The sequence below is a fragment of the Eublepharis macularius genome, chromosome 9 (assembly GCF_028583425.1).
Source record: "Eublepharis macularius isolate TG4126 chromosome 9, MPM_Emac_v1.0, whole genome shotgun sequence".
In the NCBI taxonomy this organism is placed as follows: domain Eukaryota; kingdom Metazoa; phylum Chordata; class Lepidosauria; order Squamata; family Eublepharidae; genus Eublepharis; species Eublepharis macularius.
Window position 1 is genome coordinate 56,212,586 of NC_072798.1, and position 25,672 is coordinate 56,238,257.

At 46.0% G+C, this 25,672-nt stretch overlaps 1 protein-coding gene across 1 annotated transcript; it reads right to left on the bottom strand.

Annotated features, from left to right (window-relative positions):
- Positions 1-7,971: 7,971 nt before the first annotated feature.
- Positions 7,972-12,999, bottom strand: MYF5 (myogenic factor 5). Its single transcript, XM_054988961.1, has 3 exons — positions 12,382-12,999; positions 9,106-9,181; positions 7,972-8,918 (listed from the first exon to the last, which is right to left on the bottom strand). Exons 1-3 carry the CDS (start codon positions 12,856-12,858, stop codon positions 8,725-8,727), a joined length of 747 nt encoding a protein of 248 aa, XP_054844936.1. The 5' UTR covers positions 12,859-12,999; the 3' UTR covers positions 7,972-8,724.
- Between the last annotated feature and the right edge of the window lie 12,673 nt (positions 13,000-25,672).

Here is a 25,672-nt window from a genome sequence, read left to right on the forward strand (position 1 = left end):
CCTTTGAAGAATAAAAAGGCCGGTAAATAATCAAATGCTCCTCCAGCCCTAAATGAAACACTCATATCTGTTAGAAGGGAGACAGCAGAGGGAAATGTGAAAATCCTTATGCTTACAAAGCTGGAGATAAGTTTTAGATGAAGCAGTAGGTAAAGAATCAATGGAAGCCAAATTGAGTCATACTGTGTCAGTCTTCAGTACCACATGACTGATCTTCTTATTCATATGATTCCAGTGTCCTTTGGCCTACATTTAAAGAGTTGTTTGAAAGATTTAGCAAAGCTCAGTTCATGAGAAATTTAAGATGGAATGTTTTAATTTTACTGAGGTTAGATGGACGGCCATCCTGATGCCAGAAGCATGATTTGTGAGTTGCAAATGTATGTGGAACTGGGACATAAACGGTCTTAAATCCAAGGGTTATGGCTTGAGCAGTTTGTGGAGGGCAGCCTTAGATCCTTTCATTATTGCTGGTAGAAGGCATGGAAATCACAACAGCTCCAAATCTGTTTACTGGGCAAAATAAAAAGCTCACCATAGAATGTTAAAATAATGCAACATGTTCTGAGAGCCATCTAGTGGCTCAAAGTATGCATAGCACCTGAAAACCTCCTCTTAGTAGCCTATAGTTGCTAAAAGCACAAATAAAGCAGTATTTTATTTTATTCCTGATAATTATATTAAACTAGTCCTGTACAACTTTTCAGTTTACTTTGGCTAAAATAGCTCTCTTTTACTATTAACTAGCATATCCATTTTTCAAGCATGATGTAAGAGCCCTATTTCTCTATTCAGCACATTTTTATCCTGCCTCTCCTCCAAAGAACAACATACATAGCTTTTCCTTTGCTGTTTTATCCTCACAACAACCCTGTGAGGAAGGTGATGCTGTGAGAAGGTGACTGATTCAGGGTCACTCAGCAAACTTTATGGCAGAGTACAGATTAGCACCCAAGTCTCCTAGATCTTGTCTACATACCAATCACTACACTACACTGCCTTTATGGTACCTTACCTTATAAAAAATGAAATTTTTAACAGAACAATAGACTATAAAATGAAATGAGCCAAGGCTCAAACCTGCCCAGAAGGCTTGGTTCCTGACCTGGAAGTTCTTCCAGTTCCCATATGGTTCAGGAGCTACTGGCTGTGCTTATTCAGTAGTGAGGGAAAGGCTGATGCTCAAAAGATTTTTTATTATATGAAATGTTCCAAGATTGAGATCTGAAACAGAAAAGAGATTCTAGATTAGATACCTGCAAAAGTATAAAGTCAGGATTAAGGGAGAAATCCTAAGCAGGTCAACTTAGAAGTAAACTCCCTTTTATTCAATGGGGGAATGTCCTTAGGGCTGCAATCTAAGCAAAGGTTTTGCTGAAATGGTTTCATAATGTTCCTTTACCATGCCATTTTCTGCACAGAGAAGCATGTGAAACATAAATATGAAAATGTATTTCCTTTGGCATGGTAGTATTTGATTTTTCCACGTGATGATTATTTCTACTTTCGCCTTGTGAAAAATGGTGTGGTGAAGTTACCACAGAATACAACAAGTGTTTCACAGAACAATCCTAAAAATACTTTCCTGGGAGTAAGCCCCACTGAGTAAACTTAAGTATGATTTGGAGTAGACCTGCTCAGGATTGCACCATCAGTCCTCAAACAGCAACTAAACAAACATCACTAACCTTTGTAAAGGACTCTGCTTTTTTCATTTCTTGAAACTGCACAAACAACATCGCAAAAGTGTCACAGGATTCAAGATTAGCCACCAAGGGATTTTTTTTTTAATATTTAACATTTTTTTACATTTTAAAAATCATTTTGCAATGTCACAAATAAACCAGCTCAATTCACAGCAACTTTCCATCATAAGCATCCTGAGGATGTTGTAACACAGTGGTCCTAACCAACACCATCAATCCCTGGATTTTTGCCAACCATTCCCCTGTCTTGGGCTAGTTTCCCCCTCGCCCCAGTACCTGGCAAAAACCAAATGAGCTGCCATTAATGCATTAAGGGTTATAGTTGGGAGTTAATTTAATAACATTGCCACAAAATAAAATATACGTATCAAGAAACCAAGGTACAAAAAATTAAGCATTTAAGGAACTTTTCAGACATAGCTTTCCAATAGGCAAGTGCCCTAGAACACTCCCACCAAAGGTGGAAGCAAGAGGCGTTGCATTCATTGCCCCACCAGCACTTGCCATGCTAGCATTTTCCAGAGTTTTTAAAAAGAAATTTTAGCAAGATCAGCCACCAGATTAAAGTACTTTATAAGTATAAATACTGATGTTTGCTCATGCCAATCACCTTCTTACATGAACCTCTGCACAAACAAGTCGTCTGCAGAGTATCTTCCAAAATAAATAATAATGCTGAATCTTACCAGTAGGTGTCCCCTTGTGTCGTTATGATTAAAACAAAACACTTGCATTACTGATCATATTACTATACCATTTCTTTAGCGGCAACTTAGGCCAGCTACACCTAATAACAACTACAAAACAACTCAGAATATAGCTGATTTCTTATTGTCTTCATCAATGTGTACAAGAATTGCTATAAAGTAAATGCAACCATGTAATAGTTTGTTGACAACTGATCAAGAGGTGATAACTTTAGTAAGTTTACATTCTACCTAGCATCCCATATTAAGTTAAGCAATGAATTGTTAAAAATGATAGTGTTACTGAGAAAAGTAAAGAACAGCTAAGGTGGTTGAGGTTCTTTCGTATGTTTGTTTTGGTCTAACATGCTGAAGAGAAACAGCAATGCCAAAATATTTCTAATAAGTACAGATATGTTTTAGGTATAGTTTATTCATTTTCTAAGCTGCTATTCTTGCATAATGAAAAGGAATAAACTATATCTAAAACACATTCTTAATATTTTGAAAGACGGGTCCCCAGGGTACTCCCATTTCTCACATATTTACACCAGACCTGGATATTGTGTGATGTTCTTATTCCAGAATATTATCCTCACCTAAGAAAATACTAATTTTAACAACTCAAAAAAGTAAAACTGATTTAAAAGTATGAAGCAATTAAGAAGTCAGAGGTTCTTTCACACCAGTCATTTATATCAAACTATTATGATGTGTTTTAACTCGTGCCTGTGCCGTGAGAGTTAGAAACAAATTCTGAAGGTGAAAAAGGTATTCTAATAAGAAGCCTCAGGCTATGCAACAGCACATTCACAGCCACAAGTAGCCTAAGAGAAAAACTTGTTGTTCACCTCTGCTTTAGGCTGTCTCTACACAGGGGAAAGAACACAATCCCACATCTCACTCTACACAGTCTCATTTTGACAGAAAGTTTTATACACTTTTAATGGTTATTTTGTCTGAAAAGTCTTTACTGGTTTGAGTTGTACAATATTTTCTTGCCTTTGGACTTTTTGTGTGCAGCAAGAGAGAGAGAGAGAGAGAGAGAGAGACTACAAGCATTTTATGTGATCACCAAATAAATGTAGTACAGTAAAGCCAAAACTAATTATTAAAATGATTGGCATGATAGCTTCAGGTTTCAGCCTTTAGACACTTGAAAGGTACTGAAACTGCTTAGAAAAGTGGTCTCCAACAGGTAGCTCATGAGCTACCAATAGGTCACTGGCTGCGGCAGAGTAGCTCAGAAGACCTAGGTTTTTTAAAGCTTTTACTTCACAGGAATCATCTCTGTGCTGCTTAGCTAATAACTTCATTTCTAGCACTCTTCTGAGGCCAAGTTCTGTTCCCAGTATGGAACAAAACAGAATAACATGCTGCAGTGGGGGGGGGGGGTGTCACTTGGAATATTTTTCATTACTCAGAAGTAGCTCTGATTAAAGAAAAGCTTGGTGACCCCTGGCTTAGAATGTTACAATCAGTTAAGAATGAGAAGGTAAATCTAAAAATGCAGCCACACGGCATTTATGTTCGGAGAATGGATATGCTGCTGGTTCCTCATCAAATCCTACAGCTGATGGGTACAATTTTGAGGCCAAGCTGGGACGTACCTCATATGCAGGAAACTACTCTTGAAAGAGGTTTGAAATTTCTCTTGAAATCTTTGGAAATTTCATATGTTAACAGTCTGTATGATTATCGTCACTGGGGTGGAAGAGTGGAAAGCACTCAGCATCTAAAACTGCCAGAAAAATATATCTTAACTATGTCGATTCTTTATAAACATTCCAAAATTGGCCTTGGCATGGAAGGAGGAGGAGGATGCCAGTCATCATTGGTGACATCAAGAGCATTAGCCAATAGACGCCCATGACGTTCATACAAACACAGCACAGACAGCATGTCACAATTCCATTATTTGGTGGAAGGATCTTATGAAAGGGAGCATTTGCTGGCTGGGTAAAAGATGTTTGCATTGGCAACAAGAACTGCATCGCAATTGTTGTGTACATGCATAGCATTCAATGAACGATTACCTGGGAAGGCTCATAAAAGTAAATATCATCATTATCATCATCATCACTTTATAAACCACCCTTCATGACAACTTAACACCCACCCAGAGCAGATGTTATTATCCCTACAACAATCACCCTGTGAGGTGGGTGGGGCTGAGAGAGCTCCGAGAAGCTGTAACCGACCCAAGGTCAGCCAGCTGGCTTCAAGTGGAGGAGTGGGGAATCAAACCCAGTTCTCCAGATTACAGTCCCGTCACTCTTAAGCACTACACCAAATTGGCTCTCTAGAAGTCAGCATGCTCTTAAAATCATTAAATTAGTTCAGCTCCCCCCCCTTTCCTCCCCCCCCCTGAAAACCGGAAACACAATCCAAGGAAATATTTTCAGACTTCCTATTTCCAACATTCTGATCAGGAGTGGAAGTAAAGGAGTCTGAGACTGTCAGGAAAATGAGCGACTTGCCACACCAGTCTCAAAGCACTCATCAGAACATGGACTGGAAATAAAGGATAGGTGTTAGCTGATCGCAATCATGCCCAGCTTTATCATTAGCAGTAACATTATTTCTAAAGCAGTGGCTATAAATTTTGCTGTGTGCCTGTGTGTACCATATGTTAACTAAATAATGGATAGCGGGTTTTGGCAAATGAACAGAGATTTCATGGTCCTAAAGAGTTCATTCAGTAGCCCAAAAGTAACAGCAATTTTTCACAAAGCTGCTTAAACTTAAAATTATTCACACAGCTGCTTAAATTAATATGCTCCATATGCACACACCTTTGGTTTAAAATATTTGAACTAGAAAACATTTTCAAAATACTTAGCTAAAAATCAAGACATCACATATATCACACCATTCTTCTCTTTTTATTTCATAGTTGTGAGAGGAAGAGAAAAAGGAGAAATATTTGAGCTCCAGATCTCAAAATGTGTAAGCTTATAACTTTTTCACTTCCATCAATCTTGGATGATACATGGGCGCACAAGTTTTCAAATTAGAAAACTACTTACAAAATTCCTCCTTTGAGCTGCTGCACATATTTTTTTTCCAGACACACAAATTAATACCCACTTCAGAAATGGTATATAAAATGTGAGAATGGCTGTTGTGTGTTGTTTTTTTATTGTTGAACCTGGTTCCTGTAGACTTTAGGTGGGATAAAACAAGACAGGGAGCCAGTGCGGGGGATCCATCATGAAAGTTTGGCCAAGAAGTCCCCTTTCTTTTTCAGACTAGCAAGCTAATGCTGCAGCTCTATAGGGTTGGGTGGATCTCTATGGACCTCTTGAATCACCTGATTTATGGTGAGGAGATCGCTGCATTGGTGGGCCCTGCACTGCAACACAGGCCAGGTTGCTGCCACCCCACCCACCACCAAAGTTTTATGCTGAGAAAATGAAAATTCTATAGCTGGTTCAAGACACTCCTGATGCCTTATAACAAATACCCTGGGGATGTTTGCTTTCCAGTACTGATAAAAGGAAAGCCTAGCCATGCATGCGTTCTTGATCTGTGGAATCCCAAGAGCTCCAAAGGAAACCAATGTACAGTTGGTGCATGGAAGTTCCTCTCGGTGCTAGGGTTCATCTGCCAAACTGCAAGAGGGGCCAGTAAAACAGACTCGCTGTTCACATGGCTGAATTCTATGTGTCACCACACAGGGTATCCCAGGGAACTAGATGCCAAGATGTTTCTAGTTTTTAATATAATGGCCAAGCTTGAACTGAGAGCACAAGATGCCACTGTATGGATACTGCTATGATTTGTCCCAGGAAATCTTCCCAGATATAAAACTGGGCAAAAATACCACAGGGGAAAAAAAACTCCTGAATGAGAGATTTTAAAGGGCCAGTCATATCAACATTTACATGGTGTTTTCTGCAATTTAGCATGTTAGTTACTTTGGCTGGGTAGCAAATGTGTCTCCAGTTGAGATCTAACATGTTACAGCTGTTTCTGGATATTAAGTAATATACAGCAGACCAACCATTTGGAAACATGCACCAATCAGACGATGAGAGGCGTTGACCTTGGTTGTGACTCTTGAAATGCCAACTAGCCAGAAAGTGGTGTGTATTTCAGCATGTGATTTGTCAGTGTTGCACTGCATAGTTTGGAAAAGGTCATTGGCCAAGGTCATTGCAGCACCGCACTGAGACTGAGAATTTTGTAGAGTTGTGTTATGATAAGTTGCTGGCCACTACTAATTAAACTACAGGATCTTTTTAAGATGAGCATGTGGGATAGAAATATTGCAAATAAATAAATACACTTTCTGGTATCTTGCAATGGGTATCTCCAATTTCCTTGAAGCACTGTACTTTTTAAAGAAGTGTGTATGGAAAAGTATAACAAGCCAGAACGAAAAGGAGATTCAAGTTGCATATATGCAAAGCTCAGACTTCACTTCATTTATTACCTGAACCGCAGAGGATTGGATAATCTGTAATACTTCATTATATTAATTAATCCAAATTAAAACTAATGTCACAAGTAGTTCACACCTTGGCCAATATTTGACCCATGTTAACTTCCCATGGTAATAAGAAGGCACTCTCAGGGGTTTTGCCTGCCTCCCCACCCCAAGTCCTCATCTGGCAGTCCTGGAAAGTCCCCTTTACTCGTGGCTAATGGAATGTCAATCCTAAATTTCAGAACTGAAACAAACTGCTGCATCCCAAGGTACTCAGCAAGATCCAGAACTGCTTCCTGACACCCACTGTGGAAGCAACATGTTATGGTCATGGGAAAAGAACCATACGATTCTGAAACCAGCTATGTTGTTCTCAGTACCTCTGGGGACTATTCTACACTTCGAATTTTTATTAATCTTCTAACATCTAGTGTAGAATTATTAATGGCACTTGTTCTTCTGCACACAGCTTTTAACATAAGAGAGTTATTAGCATCTTTTTCTAGTTAGCAGCTGCTCAAGGTTCACAGAAGGGTCTTTCCCAGCTTCTGCTACAGGAGATCCATTTGCTGGAGACGTAAGAGATTGAACCTGGGACCCTCTTGATTCAGTTAAGCAACTAATACTCCCGATGCCTTTTGGTCATGCACTAGCTGCTAAATGGTACATAAAATTATGAAGATTATTAATTACAGAAGCAGGTGATAGAAGATTTGAAACCTGTAGATTGAATTGGAGAGGAGATCAAGAGCTTCTGCGTCAATATCAACAGTCTCTTCTCACCCCCAAAGTCAAAAAGAATCATGTGAAGCAGAATTTCACATATAAATTGAGAGGTTTTCAGCTGGGGTACTTTACACACTGATTTGTCCACCAACCAATGTTTAGAACAGGCAAGCTTAGTTCGTCTCTGAAAACCGTTTGCCTCCATAAAGCTTAATGTGCATGCCTTTCACAGGATCAGAGGTTTAGTTATGTTCCAGGCATTGAGTTCCACAGAGATCAAAAGTGCTTTGAAATATTAGGTTAAGGGCCTTCTGACTTTAAAGAATTCCTACATCACACTGAAGGGCTGGCCATGTTTGCAAATTCTACCAAGAGGTTTCCACGGTTTTGCATACCCTGAACAAAAGCATGAGTCCAGAAGTATTCAGAAGATAAAATTTATTGAAAGTATGACTGTGAAAATAAGAGCCAGAATCAGCTTCGCAATTCCAGTTTTTGTCCACTCATTTAATTTTATGAAAGGACTCACGGGCTAACATATACTGAGAGAAAGCCAAAATGGAAATAAACACTGTTCAGTGTTACTTAATTTCTAAAGTATTTTGTGTAATGATTAAGAAGGCATAAACTGTTCATGATGCTTAAGGCAAAAAATAGGCAAAACCAGTTGTAAAAATGTAATGATAAACAAAACAATTGGCAATTCACTGTCTTCCTATAGAAACCAAAAATATTATCCTCAAGACAGATTACCTTATTTTGCCTTGGCTGGCACTACATTAATGTTATGGGCTGTCCTTAGGAGCTAAAATACACACATAAAAATATAATTTAACAAATTTTATGCAGGGAGGAAGAATTTCATATCTGAGCTATTACTGTGTATATTACTTCCAAATTTACGATAACTAAGATTTTAATGTGATATGATTTAAAGACAATTATATTTTATAGAATATTAAAATATGGAGGCTTGGTTAAATACATTTTAATCCCCTTATAAAGATATTCACAAATGTACACATGTTAAAGTGGCTTCTCCCCTATATACATATTCTGGCGGCAGTGGAATTCCAGGGTCCTCATATTTCAATGGACAGCTCTCAGCCGGCTGCTGCTGCAAGTGCTTTGACATATCCAAAGTCCTCCGGGTTGGTTTCAAATCTCAGGCAGCTCATAGTACATGATAGATGAGCCTGGGATGAGGCGTCTCTGGAGTGCCTGGCTGGGATTCAGGGCTGGCACTGGGAGAAAGGGAAGTTGTGTCCTGTAAGGGCAGCTCCGGCTCAGCCGAGGAAGAGATTCGATCCACTATACTGGACAAACAATCCAGGCTGGACAGAGCCGTTGTTGCCTCTGAGGAATAGACTGGGAAGGGGAAGAAAGAAATGACATTTAGTGGAAAGAGACAGCACTTGATTGTTGTGTGTTTTGTATACCAACCTGGGCATTTTTAATGAAAAACATTTTATAAATAAATTTTATGGAGAGCTTTCAAAGGTCTGTGGATTGGACAGTAGCTGACCCTTATGCTGGAAAGGGCTTTGAACCTTACCGTTGTGGAGATCAGAGCAGTACACATTGTCGTAAGAGCTGTTTCTCGTGGACCACATGGGGCTGTTGCATTCAGCCTGAAACAGACAAGAAGCGGGAAGTGTTGTCACTATTGGCACTACAGCTGGTATTTCTGTTACATTTACTCTGCATCAGCAAGGACAGAGTGATATTCAAACCAAAGTTTGGAGGGAGATCTGCAAGTCCCAGTATACCTTTCCTATGTGAAAGAACTTTGCTCCATGTCTGACTGATTGCCACATGTAATGTGGGGTTATAAAAGATTTCCTCCCAGACTAGAGGAAACTCGGGGGGGGGGATGAGTTGTGTTTGCTTTTGTATTCTCTAGGACAGCACGGCTTAGTTAGCTTGAGCCATCAAAAATGATCACCTCTGCTGCCACCTTTCCAACGAACAACCTGTTTTCTGGCTGCAGCACCCCACAGTCTGGATTAATATCCAGTGATCTGCTTTTAAAACAAGAGTTTCTGGAATTCTTTTGGTATACAGCACCACCTGATTTAAAAGCACTCTGTTCCTAATCCCTGGTGCGAGATGACTTAGCGGCATTTAACATGTAAAGACATTCTTTATCATGTCACTCTTTATCATGTCACAGAGGCAAGGATTGGCATAGAAAGAGAGATCTTAGTGAACTGGACTTCTGTTCTGAGTATGTTATAGGATGCTTCGGACCAGAAAGCTTCCCTAAATATGTCGTGTTATACCACTACAAGCAGTAGCAGCAATCCACCACTGGAGTTCTTGTAGAATCACATTTAAAATGCATTTAGTGCAACATGGAATTGCTCCTCCCCCATATTATGAAAGAATCCTACTCAATTTGAAAAAGTAGGTGCAAGGTGAGTCACAATAATAATATAATCAATATACAATTAAAACCCCATTAAAACTAACAAACAAGTATAATTAAATTTAGATACAGTTTCAAAAGCCCTTCTGAATAATTCCACTTCGCTCATCAAGTGGTTTGAGGTCCTCTTTTTCTCCCTACCTCGGAGAAGCTACAGATATGTTCCCCGCTCAGAGAAGTTACAGATATGTTGCTACTACTACTAGTAGAACCCGTCATATTTCTAGCACATTAATTTATAGCTGGTGGATGCCAGCTAGATCTTGCACAGAGCAAGCATGGCATAGCGACTAGAGTGTCTGTCTAGGATCTAGGAGATCCAGGTTCAGATCCCCACTTAGCCATGGAAGCTCATGGGGTGACCTTTGGCCAGAAACACATTCTCAGGCTGTTGTGAGGATAAAACAGAGGAGGGGGAAACTATCTAAAGTTGCTTTAGGTCCCCAATGGGGAGAAAGGCAAGATATAAAAGAAGCAAAAAAAAAATCTAAGCTGACCTCCTGATCAGCCAGGTCCCCTTTGGCTTCAGTTCTGGCACTGCTTCTAGGAGAATGATGGGAAGGGAGAACCAAGGCCAAAGCATCTGATGAGTACCAAGTTGACCATGAAGAATGGATTGGAACAGAAGAAAGCTTCAGCTAGGCAAGGAAAGGATATTTTCCCATAGCTTCAAGCAAGCGCATCAAAGCCTGGCATGTCCGGACCAAACGCTGTGCAAAAAGAATGTGGCCACAACAAGGGCCCCCAACACGTACATCTGTACGTGCGGGTGTGTTTTCTCCATCAGCACAGAATAAATGCCTGGAAGAAACAAATGTTTCATCTCAGTTGGCAGGCGAGGGGGAGGGGAAGAGGAGCCAAGAGGCGTTTCCACTGTTGTTTGGTTTGTGTCCTTGTCGAAAGAGCATCCACTAGAAACCCTCTTGCTTGCTCTTTTACACACACACACACACACACAACCCAGACTTATGGGGGAGGGGAATCATCTCAAATTGCAGGAGCAGAGACTTGGGATTGTTTGGAAAGACAATACTCCAAATCCAGAACTGTGTACAGGGTGGGAAGCAGGCAGAGCCCTGCCTTTCAAGAGGGAATATTCATCTAAGAAAGCCCATTGGGGGCTCCCACCATAAATTAGGGCTGATGACTTGGAATACAAACGCCTGGTGCTTGGAGCCCAAACATGTGGTTGGGAAACCCCCGCTGGTTTCAACACACTTCAAAGCAACGCCCTTTAAAGATCTGGCTGTCCAACCAATACAGCCTAAGGATGTATTCCAAAACATACTTACCAGCGAGTAAATCATACTGGATTCAGTGAGACTTACTTCTGAGTATATATGCTCCAAAGTTTACTACCAGTACATTTAGTCACACTGTTACCAGCACCACTTCCCAACGAAACTGCTTCAAATTGTCGGGCTTCCTTTCACCAAAGGCTTTGCTTCTTTGCGGGTCGGTTTGAATCTCTGGAATTCACCCTGTGCTCATTCCAGAACAGTATCCATTGCTCTGTATATAGGAAATTAGTCCCACTGGGTTCGGTGCAGCCTACCCCCAAGCAAATTGGCATTTTAGATCTTTAGCCTTTTGCAGGACACATTGCAAGGAGGCATTTTCTTTTTATCAACTCTGGCCCTCCTTAGAAGTTGCCAGCTTTTGAAGTGCAGGCGGCTTTTTATTGGGTGATGGGGGATTAAGACAATTTGTGAATTTATTCCTAGACTGAGGCTGCTTTTCGAATATCCAGCATGACTCAGCTTCTAATTTACTTTTCTTAGTAGCCCTTTTCATTCATTCAAGAGTGACCCCAGTCAGATAAGGACTAAGTACAATCTTGCCAATACTTTGCTTGGAGTAAACCCCATGCAATAGATTTGAGTATAGATAGGATTATTCTCTTTGTCATTACCCGGGGCCAGCAAATATTGTGCTGACTCGAGGGTACTGGGTTCAGGTTCTTGCCTAACGCAAGGGACGATCTTCCCCATTAACCTCAGGCACAGTCATTTGGGAGCAAAGCCCACAGAACTGACCATGCCCAGCAAGTCACTTTCCCTCATCCTCAAGCTCTGGGAAGATCAAAGGCCCGTTTCACCGGGCAGCTATGAGGAGGAATGGGGGAAAGATCTGCTGGCTTGGCCGGCCTTATTTTAGGGCCCAGCAGAGACTTGGGCTCTTTCTCTTTCGTCCTACTCTCAGGAAACCTAAGAACTCCTTCCCCTGCGATGCAGAGCCGCCTCTTTCCTCCGGATTTAGCCACGTGCTTCCCCAACGACGTCGCCCGGCTGAATCGAGGCTGAGCTCGCCTCTGCCCTCCGGCCCCGCTCCAGCGCCCCACCACATCCCGGCGAGGGCCTGAGCAGCCCCCGCCCCGCCTGCCCCGCCCCGCCCCGGGCTTACCGCGCCGTCGGAGCAGCTGGAGGTGGGGCTGGCGGGCTCGGAGCCGCTGGGCCCGGGCAGGCAGTAGTAGTGGTGGACTTGCTGGCGCAGCAGCTCCTGGAGGCTCTCAATGTAGCGGATGGCGTTGCGCAGGATCTCCACCTTGGGCAGCCGCTGGCCGGGGTTGGCGGCGGTGCAGCGCTTGAGGGTCTCGAAGGCCTGGTTGACCTTCTTCAGGCGCCGCCTCTCGCGCAGCGTGGCCGCCTTGCGCCGGTCGCCTGTGCTGGACTTCTTCTTGCAAGCTTTGCAAGCCCACAGCAGGCAGGGCCCGGCTTGGTGCGGCCCGCTGGGCGCCCGCACGTGCTGCTCCTCGTCGGCCGGGGGCGCGGAGGAGGAGGCGGAGGCCGGCTCGGCCTCGGGCGAAGGCAGGCAGGCGGAGCCCTCGTAAAAGAAGGCGGCCGGAGAGGGCGCGAACGGGCAGCCGTCCAGCGCCTCCATCCCGGGGTGTGAGCGCAGGAGCGGCCTGGCCGTGCCTCTTTATACCCGCCAGGCAAGGGCTCCTGCCCCCTCGCCGCCGCCGCCCCAGGCGCTAGCGCATCTCCGCATCCTGGCCCGGGCAGGAGGAGGCGGTGGCGGGCAAAGGGGCCGCCTGGGCAGAGCCGCCTCCTCCTTCTTTCCCCCCAGGGGCAGCCTGCGGCTTCCAGCGCTGCCTTCGGCTCCTGTGGGGCTGCTGCCTTTTTATAGGCCGGGATTCGGGGCGGGCGAGGGGAGCAATTAGTAACACTTCAGAGATCACAGAAGCGGCGAAGGGGGCGGGGAGGAGGCGAAGGGGAAGCCCCCCCCTCGCGCAGTCTGCGGCTCCAGGGTCGCGGAGGCCGTGCGTTACTCGCAAGTAAGCCCTCCGGGCTGAGCTTGAGCCCGGTTTTCTTTGGAGGGGCACGCTGAGTGGGAGCGTCTCCCGTGGGTTTCAGGACAACCCTCAGTCCCTCCGCGCGCTTGGAGAGAACCTTCCTCCTCCTGCGCCAATGCAACAATCGCCAAATTCTAGCCTCGGCTCACTCCTTCAAAACCCCGCCTGCCTGACTTGCAGGGCGCCCGGCGTCTAGTTCTGCCCCCCGCGTGGGGATCGTCGAGTCGGAAAGGATTCCCCGTCATTTTCCTAGTGCTGATTGACGGCTTCTCTAGAAGCCTACGGAACGGGTCCGCCTTAAGCGCGCCCAGGGCCTGTGGATTCCTGCAGACTTGGGAGCCCACGAAGCGGGCCGGGATAGGTGCTGAAGTGGTACCAGAACGGCTGTTCTTTGGGAAGCAGCAGCCCGCTACGCCTGCCGCCGCCTCTGGAATGAAACTCCAGGGTTTGAACTCTTGACGGGCCTCGCCCGAGGTGGTCCTGGGTACTCTTGGCGCTGAGCAGGCAGGCCCCGCGCACACCCGGGAAGCTGCTCTCTAGCCGGTGCTCAAAGGCAAGCCCCCTTGCCCGAGCGGCTCCCTCTGGCCGGCCCTGGCGCCCCCCCCCCTTCTTCTGCGGGCTCAGCTTGCCGGAGGGGCTGGAGGAGGATAAAGTTCCGGGCTTGCACCGTTACAGATGCCTTCCAGCTGCCAGCCTCCCCCACCCGTGTACAATTTCTGGTCCCGCAAGCCCTGAGTAACTTTACACAAGGCGGTGACAAAACCTTCCCAGAGGCCCAATTAGCCGGGGGGGGGGTCATTGCATGAGTAATGAAGAGGCATTTAACAGACTGAGGGCTGGTGAGGAAAACACCGGCCCTCTCTGGGGGAGGCAAGTCCGCGTCTCCTTCCTCAAAGAGCTCGAGCTTCGTTTTCGTTTGAGGGAAGGAAAATAAACATAAAACACCCGCCAACCTGGTGTGATGGTTAAAGTGTCCTACTAGGATCTACAAGACCTGGGTTCAAATCCCGCCTCTGTCACGAAGCTGCTGGGTGACCTCTCTCAGTCTAACCTTTCCGAGTTGTAAAGCTATGGGAGGGGTTGATGGGGGGGGGCTGAGCTCCTTGGAGAAAAGGCTGGATTAAAATGTACTAAGTAAATAGACTGCATGCTCCCCAAACTGCCCCCAGAAAGTTCTTGAAAGGCCTTACCTTAAAGACCAACCAGGTTTCCAGAGTTATGAGCTTTGGTGAGTCAAAGCGCCCTTCCTCAGATATCAAAAACTCATCCCCTGGAAACCTGGTTGGTCTTTTAGGGGACTCGAAACTTGCAGTGTAGTAGATAGTCTGTGACTTGCTCTTAACCCAGAGTAAAATGGACAAACTGCTTGATCTCAAAGCCCCTCCCCTTCTGTCTGTTCCCGGGGTGGTCACAAAGGCTGGTCTTTCCTCTTCTCCTACTCCACTCTCAACCTTCTCTGAAGGGCTGGACATTCTCTGTTCTTCAGTCATCTTCAGGCCATTTTTGAAGGGTTTCTTTGTTTTTCATTTGGATAAATTGCTAAGTGATGTTTTCCTGCATTTGGGGGGAATACCTCCCCTGTAGAAATAGGCCTTATATGTGGGTGGTCCCATTCAGGCCCACCTAGAAGTCCAAAGAGGTCCTGGCCACTTCCAGTTTTTCAAGCCTAAAGCCCCAATAAAAATAAAGAGAACACATCAAATCTGAACAACGCATCAAAAAAACAAGTTATGAAACTTATCAAATGGCAAAATATTAACAAGTGTCTACATCTGAAGCCCTCTTTGAGCTCTGAGGCTCAGGGCAAAGGGCCCCCTCCCCTCCCAGGACCCTGGCCCCATTGAGCTGCTGCCGGGATTGCCAGGAGGCCAGCCATTTTACTCTTAGAAATGGCCCTGCATCTTTCAAATCAGAATGTAACAGGTTCACACACACATCCCTTTCCCCAGAGGATAGTCCTAAATTAAAATCTTCCTTTTCCAAATTTTGAATGATGCAATTTTGAGTGACTCTCCCAAACAGAAATAGAGTATTTTTATACCTCTTCAGCTGTGGTATGCACAGTTGTACCTGGAAAGTGAAAACAACAACCCTGCAAGTCCCCTTTGTTAAGGAGAACATGCTGACAACCTCATCCACTCAGGCAAGAGGTGAGCAGAGGTGGTTTGCCTTTGCGGTGGTCAACACTGCTTAGTTCCTAAGCTCTGAGGAGGCCTTGAGAAGCTGGGCATGGCTGGCCTTTGTTAGGGCCCACCAAAATAGCACAATACAGGCAGCAGCCAAGCTTTCTGTTCCCCAGAGGGGTAGAGCAGAATAGCAGCCATATCAGGCCCTGCTTTTAAGGCCTCTTTCCTGCCTCCTGTGCACAATGCCAGGTAGGCCAGAACAGAGGTGGGGCTGTGGCTCCCTGGTAGAGCATCTGCTTTGCAGGGCTGGAAGTCCCAAGTTCAGTCCCTGTTAGGATCAGGTGATGTGAAAACCCTGACAGACCAACCATCTGCCTCAGCCCAAGGCAGTTCAGAGGGGAAATGACACTGGGTGGAGCTGTCTCTTGAGTACCTAAAATCATCCAAAGTGTATCAATTTTCCTCCAGCACATTTTAACTATCCATTCAGATGGCTTAGAAAGGTTTTAAAAAGACAAAAGGGGAAGAATTGCCTATGAGTGAAGATCCAAATCCGTTTCAGTGAGCATCAGAACAGATCCAGAGTTAGGGAGTGCTCTAAATTCACTAACCCAGAATGAAAGGAAACTATGCCACTGACCTGAATTGAGTTGACTATGAATTACACCCATGTTGAACTTAATTTCCTGTTCATATGTTATTATTCTTTGTTTCAATATACAAAAGCGATTCACCACTGATTAACCTACTCGGAACTTTCTACGAACTAAACTATATGGATCAATTAAAAGAATGTATTCGGGTAAAATCTTCAGTCGTAGAGGATCTTCATTTAGTGAAGGCAAGTTTCTCCCCGCTGAAACAGTGCAACCGATTTTGAAACTCGCTCTGAATTTATTCCCTGAATTGGGGGCATTAATTTATTCTGCATTATTTCCAGAACTATCAGAAGGGAAGAGCCCTCTTTCACAAAGGCTGTTCCTGTTGAAGACGATCGTCAAATCAGTTGCTTCGGTCCCCATCCGCAGATGAATGTTTTCAGTAGGGAGCCGCAAACGGCGCCCTTCCAGGAAGAAGCTAGTCCGAACACCCCACCCTGGGCGCGGGAGAGGGACGGATCAGCAATCCATCCACGCTTCTCTCGCTCTGAAGCACTAGGGTAGCCTTTCCGCTCCAACCTCCACACCCACTGATTTCAATGCTCGTTGATTTCACTGGGGCTTCCTTTACCAAGAGCACCAAAGCCCTCTTCTACTCCAGCATCCTGTTTCCCAAGCTGACCGGACTTTTTTTCAAAGCCCACCAGCAGGGTATGAAGCCAAGAGAGTGGCCCACCTATCGTCCGTTCGCAGCATTTAGAGGTATACTGCCACTAAAGATAGAGATGCTCTACCTAGCAGAGCCAAAAACTGTTGCTAGACCTACACGTCCTGGGCTTCGGATATCATCATATCTGAATTCTAAAATCTATTTAAATGCCATGGCTCCCAAACGTTAAACCACAGAAATGGTGATTCTGCGGACTGGCAATGGAACTCAAAGAAATAATTCTGGTGAAATTAGAATCCCCCCGTTTATCTGAGAGAAGCCACATGCCAAAGTCATTTTAATTTGGGTTCTAGATGTGGCCAGTGGCCAGGCCACTGAATTCGAAAGATTTGAGCAGGTTGCATCAAAGCACAGGATTCTGGCTGCGCTGTCCTTCTGACATCAGTTGCTGAGGGCACATGCGGACCCCCCCCCCCACACACACACACTCCTCTTGACGTTAAAACTCTATTCAAGGCAGAGAGCAGGGAAAGGGTTACATTCACCGCAAGGGCTTCTGTCCCCGGCTGCCGCCACGTTCTCCGAGTTTGGGAAGGAATCGCTCAGCAAGCAAAGGAAGAGTTTTCTGGCCAGCTGTAACTCGAGGCCTGGCTTGGATGGAGATTTTGATTTCGCACATTCCTAGGGGTGAAAATAGACCCGCTTACAGATTTATGCTTTGAGCACAAATAAACTTGATCTTCTCCAATGCCGCCGCCTTTCGGGGAGTTTTCTCTGCAACCGCCCGCTGCGCATCAGCCGCTCTGGCCGCGAGCCTGCTCCTTGGCATGGGCGCACGCACGCACACACACGCGTACACACCCTTTATTCCCTTCCCGAAGATCAGCAGCCCGGGCCGAGAGGACGTTGGTTATCAATGTAAATTGAATGGAGCGCAACTCTGGGCTGTCGGTGAGGATTCCCCAAGCGTTGTTGCGAATGTGCGCAGCTAAATAGAGGATTTCGCACACTGCCCGGTGCATCGTTTTCCAATGGACACCTCGACCATGCAAAGAAGGTATTTCACCCATTGCTCGGTTATTTTGCACGTTCTCCACCACACGAACGTCATGCCTATCTAGTGTGCGAAAAATCCTAGTATCTTGCAATATCACACGGCTGCGTGTTCATGCTGCTCAGATGCGCACATGCTCCGTCACTACATTTGAATGTGTGCGACGGTCTGTCTTTATACACATTCTGGTCAGCTCACCCTAACGCCGAAACATACCTTAGCAAACTTGGAGAGCTGTCGGACGTCTGAAAAACTGCCAGATTCGCACTGGTTCAGTCTGCACAGCGAAAAAGTGCCCTCGATTTTTAGAACATCAATAAAACCTTTTTGTTGCAGATATTTATGAATATGTTGCTCTTTCCCTTGAGAATATTATGAGATTGCACTATAAAGCAACACTATCTTCACTTTGTGGAGGAAATGGTGAAAATGCAAGCTGTTCCCTTTGACTGGGAGAGGCACCTTATTGGTAGTATACAAGAGAAAAAAGTGGAAAGTGAAGCCAGCCTGGTTTGGTTGAAATTTAGGGGTCGCCTTACGTGTAAGTAAGAACAGCCGTCGAGCTGGATAAGGGTGGTTTGAGTGACTGTTTAGGATAGGAGAGTTTGGGGTTCAGACAGCCCATCCCAGAAGCTGGCTGCAGCCTCCCGCTAACCCGAACCTCCCTCGCAGGATCGTTGTAAAGCCAAGTTTAGGAAGCTCCGTTTTTAAAAGAAGGTAAGTAACCCCGCTCTTATTCATCACTCTCAAATCCGCTCAGGCCCGGCCAATTCGCAAGAAGCGGGTCGGTCCATGGTCCGGAAGGCGTCCTTCCAACTCCTGCAGTTGATGCACCGGCTTGGCTCTTCTTGATGTCCAACCCCGTCTCGTCTCGTTCGACAAGAGCCTCTTGCAAATTCGCCCGGCGACTTCCTCCTCCTCCTCCTCCTCCTCCTCCTCCCGATTCTGAGGCGGTGGGAGAGAGAAATGCCATCCTTCAAGCCCTTTGAGGGACCCGTTCCCTGTTGTAAACTGATCTCCAAACAAATTTGCCAACGTCCAGCCGGGAAAACTACAGCAGCGGAGATTGGGAAGGCAAGCGAGCAACGGACGCCCTTGTGGGAACGGAGGAAACACTGGCTAAATGAAAGACCCCAAATAGCCTTGCGGAAGCCGGCAAGAAGCTTGCATGTTCCAAGGAGGGGGCAAAAAAAGCCCATACATTTAAAGACTAGCACGCCGGTGAGAGGCTGAGATTGCTCACCAGGTTTAACTCCAGCCTCGTTTTCACCGTCGAGGAAACTTAACGCCATAAAGGAAAGAGGATCCGAGAGAATGTGCGGAGTGCCATTTTCAAACTACGCGCCGGTAGTTTCCAGTCAACCGCGCAAGAAAGTCCAAGCTGGTTTCATCCCCAGCGCCTCTTAAATTATATATATATCTTCCAGCTGCCGCAGCTGGGATCGCAGGGGACGTGCCTAAGAAAGTGGAAGGTGGAGAGAACTTTTAAGTAAATGCAAGAATAGTTTTTTTAAAAAAAAGATTTCAAAGGGACGGTGAAATTTAAGCCTTACAGACAAATATACAGACAAGTGTTGTCCATCTACATGAACGCACATTTCACTGTTTGTGAGGCCTCGGTCAAAACAGTGTTTTATAGCTCAGCTAGGCTGGGATATGCCGTGTCGTCCAGTTTGCAAGTTTTGAGAGAGTCTGATAATGATGACAAGACGTTTTGGAGGCCTTTCATTCGAGGGGTCGCCATAGGTCGGAGGCGACTTGATGGCACATAACACACAGGCTGGCAAGACGGGGGCATGTCGCGAGGCCTCTCTTAAGTACATCTGAGCTTTGCCTAGAAATGTCGCCAGCTGCGCCGCCTGATCCCACGGATTACATTTCCCTACCCCCACGAGTGAGAGAGCGGGTACGCGCGTCAACACCACTTCCTCATGGCTCAGGCCACAAGAAACGTGTCCGTCAGGAATGTGCCACAAGATCCCCTTTCCTTCGGCTTTCCTCAGAGGTGGCTTTTCCCCACGCTGCCTTGGGGAGTCCCCTCAGCCGCTCTCGGCTCCCCTGCTGGGTCAGAGCGCCCTCCAGCCCCGCTGCGCCCTGAGCGCAAGCCTGGGACACAAGCGGCCGTCGGCCCGGGAAGGGAAGGCCGTAGGGCGGGCCGAGGTTCTCGGGCGAGGTCCAAAGCCGCCTGGCGCTGGCTGGGGGAGGAAGGCGCGCTCCCGGCCCAGCAGGCTTCCCTCGCCAGAGCCAAGCAGGGCTTCGGGCGCGGCCAGATCTCTTGCGCTGCGCCGCCTCCTTCCTCAAGGAGCGTTTTCAAGAGAGCCACGCCCCTCGGCCCGGCCCACCGGGGGCTCGGTAGCCCCTTCAGGATGCAGTCCCCAAGGCAGCTCCCAGCCGTATGCAGTGGAGGAGACCGAATGCGACCGGAACAGCCAGGCGCTGCGAGCGGGGCCGGTCAAACATGGGTGCGCCACCGGCTCGCCAATGGGTCGCACCCCCTCCAACCTTCACTTTGGAAAGCCAAATGCACACAAACAAGGTCCCGAGGAACACACCTGCCGCAGCGCATCACCCTTGGGCTACCCAGATTCCCGGGTGCTTTCTGCACAGGGACCACCTGCTGATAAAAAGCAGCAATGGGGCTTCCACACGGCAAGTTTCCCATCTTCATCCCCCAGCAGCTGCCCCCACCCCCACCCATACCCTGGGGTGTGCAATTTTTTTTAAAAAAGAGGCATGTAATTTAAATAAGAATCCCTGATACTTGCTTGCAAATCAAACTGATAGTAAGAGGAAAGATACAGAGACCAGTTAAAATTGGCAAAATACTCTATAATTTGGTATCACTTGCATTCAGCTTTCCCATAGAAGAAACTCCATGAGCATAGAAAATTAGACTGTTAGGAGAAACCAAGTTTCACCTCTCCAGCTTTCTGTGTATAGGGAGTTTTTGCTAGGATATGGTTATATAGGTTATATATGGTTATATAAGGTTATCCTTATATCGATATATGTAGGAGGTTTTCCAAATTCTCTTTATTTACTTTTTTAAAGTAAGTCTCTGTTCACGGAGATAAGCCTTTTCACTTATATCTCTGCAACAGAAGGACTGACTTACTTTTAAAACGAAACCTTGGAATTCAGAGAACCTGGTACACATATTTGTATGATATCCATGTAACAATATTCTGGTGCCAATCTTTTTTAAAAGCCCCAGGAGGCAGGGGGAAGAAATGACCGCTACAGAAACAGGGTTAGGGTAAATGGGTGCCCTTGGAAAGAGGAGCAGTCATCCAGGCTTTACTAGGAGTTCCCCCAAAACTTCTGAGCAATTCAGTTTTGAGAAAGATTGGAGAAAAGCCATGGGCAGCTCAGAAGGTGTACCAATGCACCAGGATGCCTGGGGTGGGGGTGGGGGAGAAGCAGGAACAAAACCAGTTTCGCAACAGCATTGTTTCCTGGGTAGATAACCTGTGGGGAAATGGCCAAGACACCAAGATCATGGATTCTGCATTGTGCATGCCTAAGGCCCAGATGTGGAGGGTGGGAGACTAAAATTTAAATTTGCTTTGTCTTTTGTGATCCTTGGGGCAGAACAGAGGGCAGAGATACAAGTATTTAGGGGCTCCGAAGGAATTATGCTTGGGCCCTGTGCTTGTGATCAAGAAGGCTATTTTCTGTTGCATGGTTATTAACATCTCAGTGTCTTATGTCTATATGTTTTTTTCAAAGGAGAAACTTAAGCTCCTTCTGCACCAAGAACATAACTCCTCACTATTCTAGAAGTTAAGCCAAAAGGTATGGAATTGTCTGGGCCCTGTCTCACCTCTCATGTTTGTCAGTATGGTGTCCTCTTTTAGTCTGCACCATGTCGAAATGCATCAGGATCGATTAATGCTGGCGCTTTCCTCACATCAGCGATGTCACAACGCCAGCCCTTTCCTTTCTTCACACAAGCGATGCATCAGTGCATCACTGGAACGCTGGATCAATCTATTTCCTGGATTTCCCCCTCTCAGCCCATTGGTGCCTTGATCCTACACTGGATTTAAAAAATTAAATGAGTGAGAAAGGAAAGAGGGAAGGGAGAAGAATAGAAAGGAGGGGGAGGGAGTGGCTGGATAGACAACAGTGGCCAGGCACAATGAAGTGAGCTAGCAGAGAGAGTGAGGAGGGCAGAAGAGGGCGGAACACTAAGGAATAAAGAGTGTGCAGGGCAAACAGCCGACTGGAAAACAAGACTTTTTTAAAAGGCCGGGTATAAGTACCCCCAGGAAAACCATGGAAACCCCACATAGTAGCCAGAGTGACTGCTCATGGCATCAAATCGGGTACAGGTGGTCATGAGAAAAACGCTGCAGTACGGGATCTGAACCAGCAAAACTGGCCCCTGCAGAAGGGATTGCTGACAGCACAAATGGGCCCTCCCCAGTATCCTACAGAAGGTCAAAAGAGCAACTGAGAGTCAAGGATTTGAGGAGCTCCCCAGCTCCTGGTTTTTAATGGACTTTTCAGAATAAAAGATGGGGCATAGGCGTAAGCAGTTGATAGAATAGGATCTTTCAAGCAGCCATTTTTGACGATCTCTCTCACAAATCCAGTCTGGGTCCAATTTATTTGTCCTTTGAAACAAAAGAGAATGGCGCAGATAGTAACAGCAGCAGTTTCAGTCTCTCTAAAAATGCTTCTGCCAGGTTATGCTACCCTTGGGCCACAGAAGGACATTGCGGTCCAGATAATATATTCAATTCGGAGCTTAGTCTGGATAAGGCTTTGGGGTTAGGTCATATTTGATCGTTATGAACCATACACATTTAAAGATTAAGAGCAGGGTTTAATTTTTTTTAATGTCATTAGATTACCAGGATGAAGTCAGACCAGAAGCCTACCCGGCAGAGCCAGAAACAGTGCAGCCTCATCAGACACCTGTCCCTTACCAACAGAATTGCTGCCTTCTCCGACAGTAACCTTGTATTTTTTTACTTCTAGGAAAATGTGAACAGGAGAGAGTGTGTGAAGTGCACATTTCCCTACCCACAGAGCACCACTGCTACACACACACACATATACCCTATCACATATATATAGGACTTCTGGGAACTAAAACGAGTTCCTAGGGAAGCTTGAGCCCCGACACTTTTCAGAAATTAAACGCTGTGTCCCTGCTGGCCGCAAACGCAACCCTTAAGCTGCCTTGAGAAGCGAGCCTCATCTTGGGATGCAAACATCACAGTTTTGGCAACCAAACAAGGAGTGAACAGCCATCTTCTAAAGAGGCAGCGTTGGCAGCAGCTAGAAGTACATCCCACACATGTTCCTTAAAGAAACAAAACAATCAGGCAGGCAGGCCCAAAGATACGGAATGGGATCTTGTCCGGGGAAAGGCGCTAATTGGTTCCTGTCGGAGAAATGACAAGTAAGGGGAGAGATTCACATGAGAAGCTGGGGGAGGGGCAATGCATTAGTGAGGATTCTGGTTTATGGGCAGAATTTGGCATGACTCCTTTTTGCCTTGTGAAAAAATAAGATTTGACAGACATGATTTTCATTTTGTGTGAATGTGAAAGAAAGGGCCGAGAAGCTCATGAGAATCCAGCTTGGGAAATTGCCAGCCTTACTTTACAGAGGGGGGAGTATTGCTGAGAAGATTTTCAGAGAAGAAAGATTCGTTTCTTCCTTCAAACCCCCTTTCAGATAAAGTTTGTCTCCCAAACAAAACATAATACAAGGAGCAGGGGCAAGCGGCCAGGTCTGGTTGGTTTTGGCCTGGGGAAGGGAGTAGGGCTGCTTTTTCTTCCCGCTTTGCCCTCAGGAATAGCAGCTGGCAACTGAGGAGAAAGGTCTGTAAAAGATGGAGTGGTCTTTATTACTGCTGCTTACTGTATTTCCAATCAATCTGTACTGAACTGGGTACAGATAGAAAGCGTTACAAAAAGGCATTTTCGGGTGGGTAGAAAAGCGAGATCCGAGTCCCGTGGCGCCAAGGGTTGGTCTCGAGGGCGCCACTGGACTCTGTTCCAAAAGATTCCCCGGATCTGCGAAGAGCCCGCGGTCCAAGAGCCGATCTTCCGGGATCGTTCCCTACAGCGCCTTGAACTGAGACCCCGAAACGAAGAGTCTGGAGCCAGTCGCGGCAGAAGCCAGAGCCCTCCACCCTCCCTTCAGCCTCTGCGGTCAATAAAAACAAGCAGCGGCTTTGCTGGTTGGCTTGCCAGGTGATGATCTCTCTTTCAACAAACCCAGGAGGGGAATCACTTTCAATTAGTGCCGAACCGGATCCGTTTGTTGCCTACTCCCGGGGGAGGAAGGGTCTCGGATCCAGACACACACCGGCTTCTCTTTCTGCCCTTGGTCCCTCTTGAGCCCGAGCTTCCATGGCCGTGTTTGCTTTGGCTGGGGGCTTAGATAAAGATTATCATTATTAATATCAAACGCAAACACTTGGACCGAAAATACCGCCTGGCCCGGAGGAGGCCCCGGGGTCGCGGCCACTCTTGGGGGGCGGGGAGGGAAAGGATATTGCCTTCCTTTAATGAGAAACTCTCTCCAAGTCCCGCTTACTCCAAACAATTTCTCACGTTACTCTGCATCGCTGGAGAGGACAAAAGCTGCGGGGGGAGGGGGAGCAGAACTCCGTTTGGTGGAGCTAAAAGGAGGTGTTCGAGTCCCGGCTGCAGATTGCCGAGGAGCTTGTAGGGATAGATCTCCCCCTCCCCCCAAGCTTGCAGCCGCAAAAAAACCAAGTCAATTTTACAAAATGTAAACGGCTTACTCTTTGTTTTTGGGGGAGAAACTGCACAAAAGTTTTTAATCTATCTAAAACTGCGAATATCAGTGGCGGGAAAGAGAAATGTTGGGGGAACTTCCATATTCTTTGTATGCACACATTTGCAAGACGCTCTGTAAAATATTCTAACACACGCACACGCACACACTCAAGTTACAAGTAACGTATAGCAGAGGGGTTTTTTATACGCACATTTATTTGTAAGCATAGGAACAGAACCTGAAAAACAACATAAGTTAATAAATTTCTTTTAGTGAAAACCCTCTGACGTACAGTATAGTACAACAAGATTTGTACAACTAAACACGCTGGGGTAACAGAGAACTGAAGATCGCTGCAGATAAGGTCTTGGAATTCAGATAAGTAACTGTTTATTGTTTTATACAACTTTGAGGTGAAAAGCCCAACTTTTCCGATCCTCCAAGTGCCAGTCTTCCAATGTAGTCCTCTGCATTGGAAGGAACAAACTAGACACCACAGAACCCAGGCTTTAGGCTTCACCTTGAAAGCCTGGAGTTTTTCACCTTTATAGAAGGTGAAAAGAGCCCAGAATAGTGCACACAGCTCTCCAGAACAAAGTCTCCCTATGCAGCTAGCCTCCATTCACAAACTCCATTTCTACTGGGCTTAACCATTTAGATAATTACATTGTTGGTTGCATTGTTCATTGGCTCTTACACTGCTGGATGGCTCTAATAGTTCGTAATCCACCTCGAGTCTCAAGTCAGCACTCTGTTAGTTCGCCTTCCACTACTGCCATGGAATCTGCAGGTGGCCTTGGGCAGCCCCTCTTCTCAGCCTCAGCTCCTCAGCTGTATCGTGGGGATAATACTGACTTTGTTCACTGCTCCGAGTAGGCACTAATCTATCCAGAGGGGTATAATAATCGTAACACTGTTGTTACGATAATTACTATTCACAAATTATAACAAATGACGCGCGCGTACGCGCACACACACACATGTTTCTCAGTTAATATTGGTAATTTTTTAAAAAAAACTTTGGGCAAATCTTTTTGTGGAATACGTTTGTATAAAACGAGCAGTACAAGCAGCGGCATATAGTGGTTAAAAACCATTTGGGTTCAAAGGAGCCCCAACTTTCTTGGGAAGCGGGTGGATGAAAACGTGATTTAACTTGAGGTGCGGCTCGGTTGCTGGGTCTTGTTT

What these genes read in the sequence shown, in the direction of transcription:
- MYF5 (XM_054988961.1), bottom strand. Translation starts at nt 12,858, where the DNA reads ATGGAGGCGCTGGACGGCTGCCCGTTCGCGCCCTCTCCGGCCGCCTTC. An exon ending in CCAGCTGCTCCGACGGCGCG is followed by an intron (nt 9,182 to 12,381) that starts GTAAGCCCGGGG and finishes TGTCTGTTTCAG; the next exon opens with GCTGAATGCAACAGCCCCAT. An exon ending in CTGCTCTGATCTCCACAACG is followed by an intron (nt 8,919 to 9,105) that starts GTAAGGTTCAAA and finishes TCCCCTTCCCAG; the next exon opens with TCTATTCCTCAGAGGCAACA.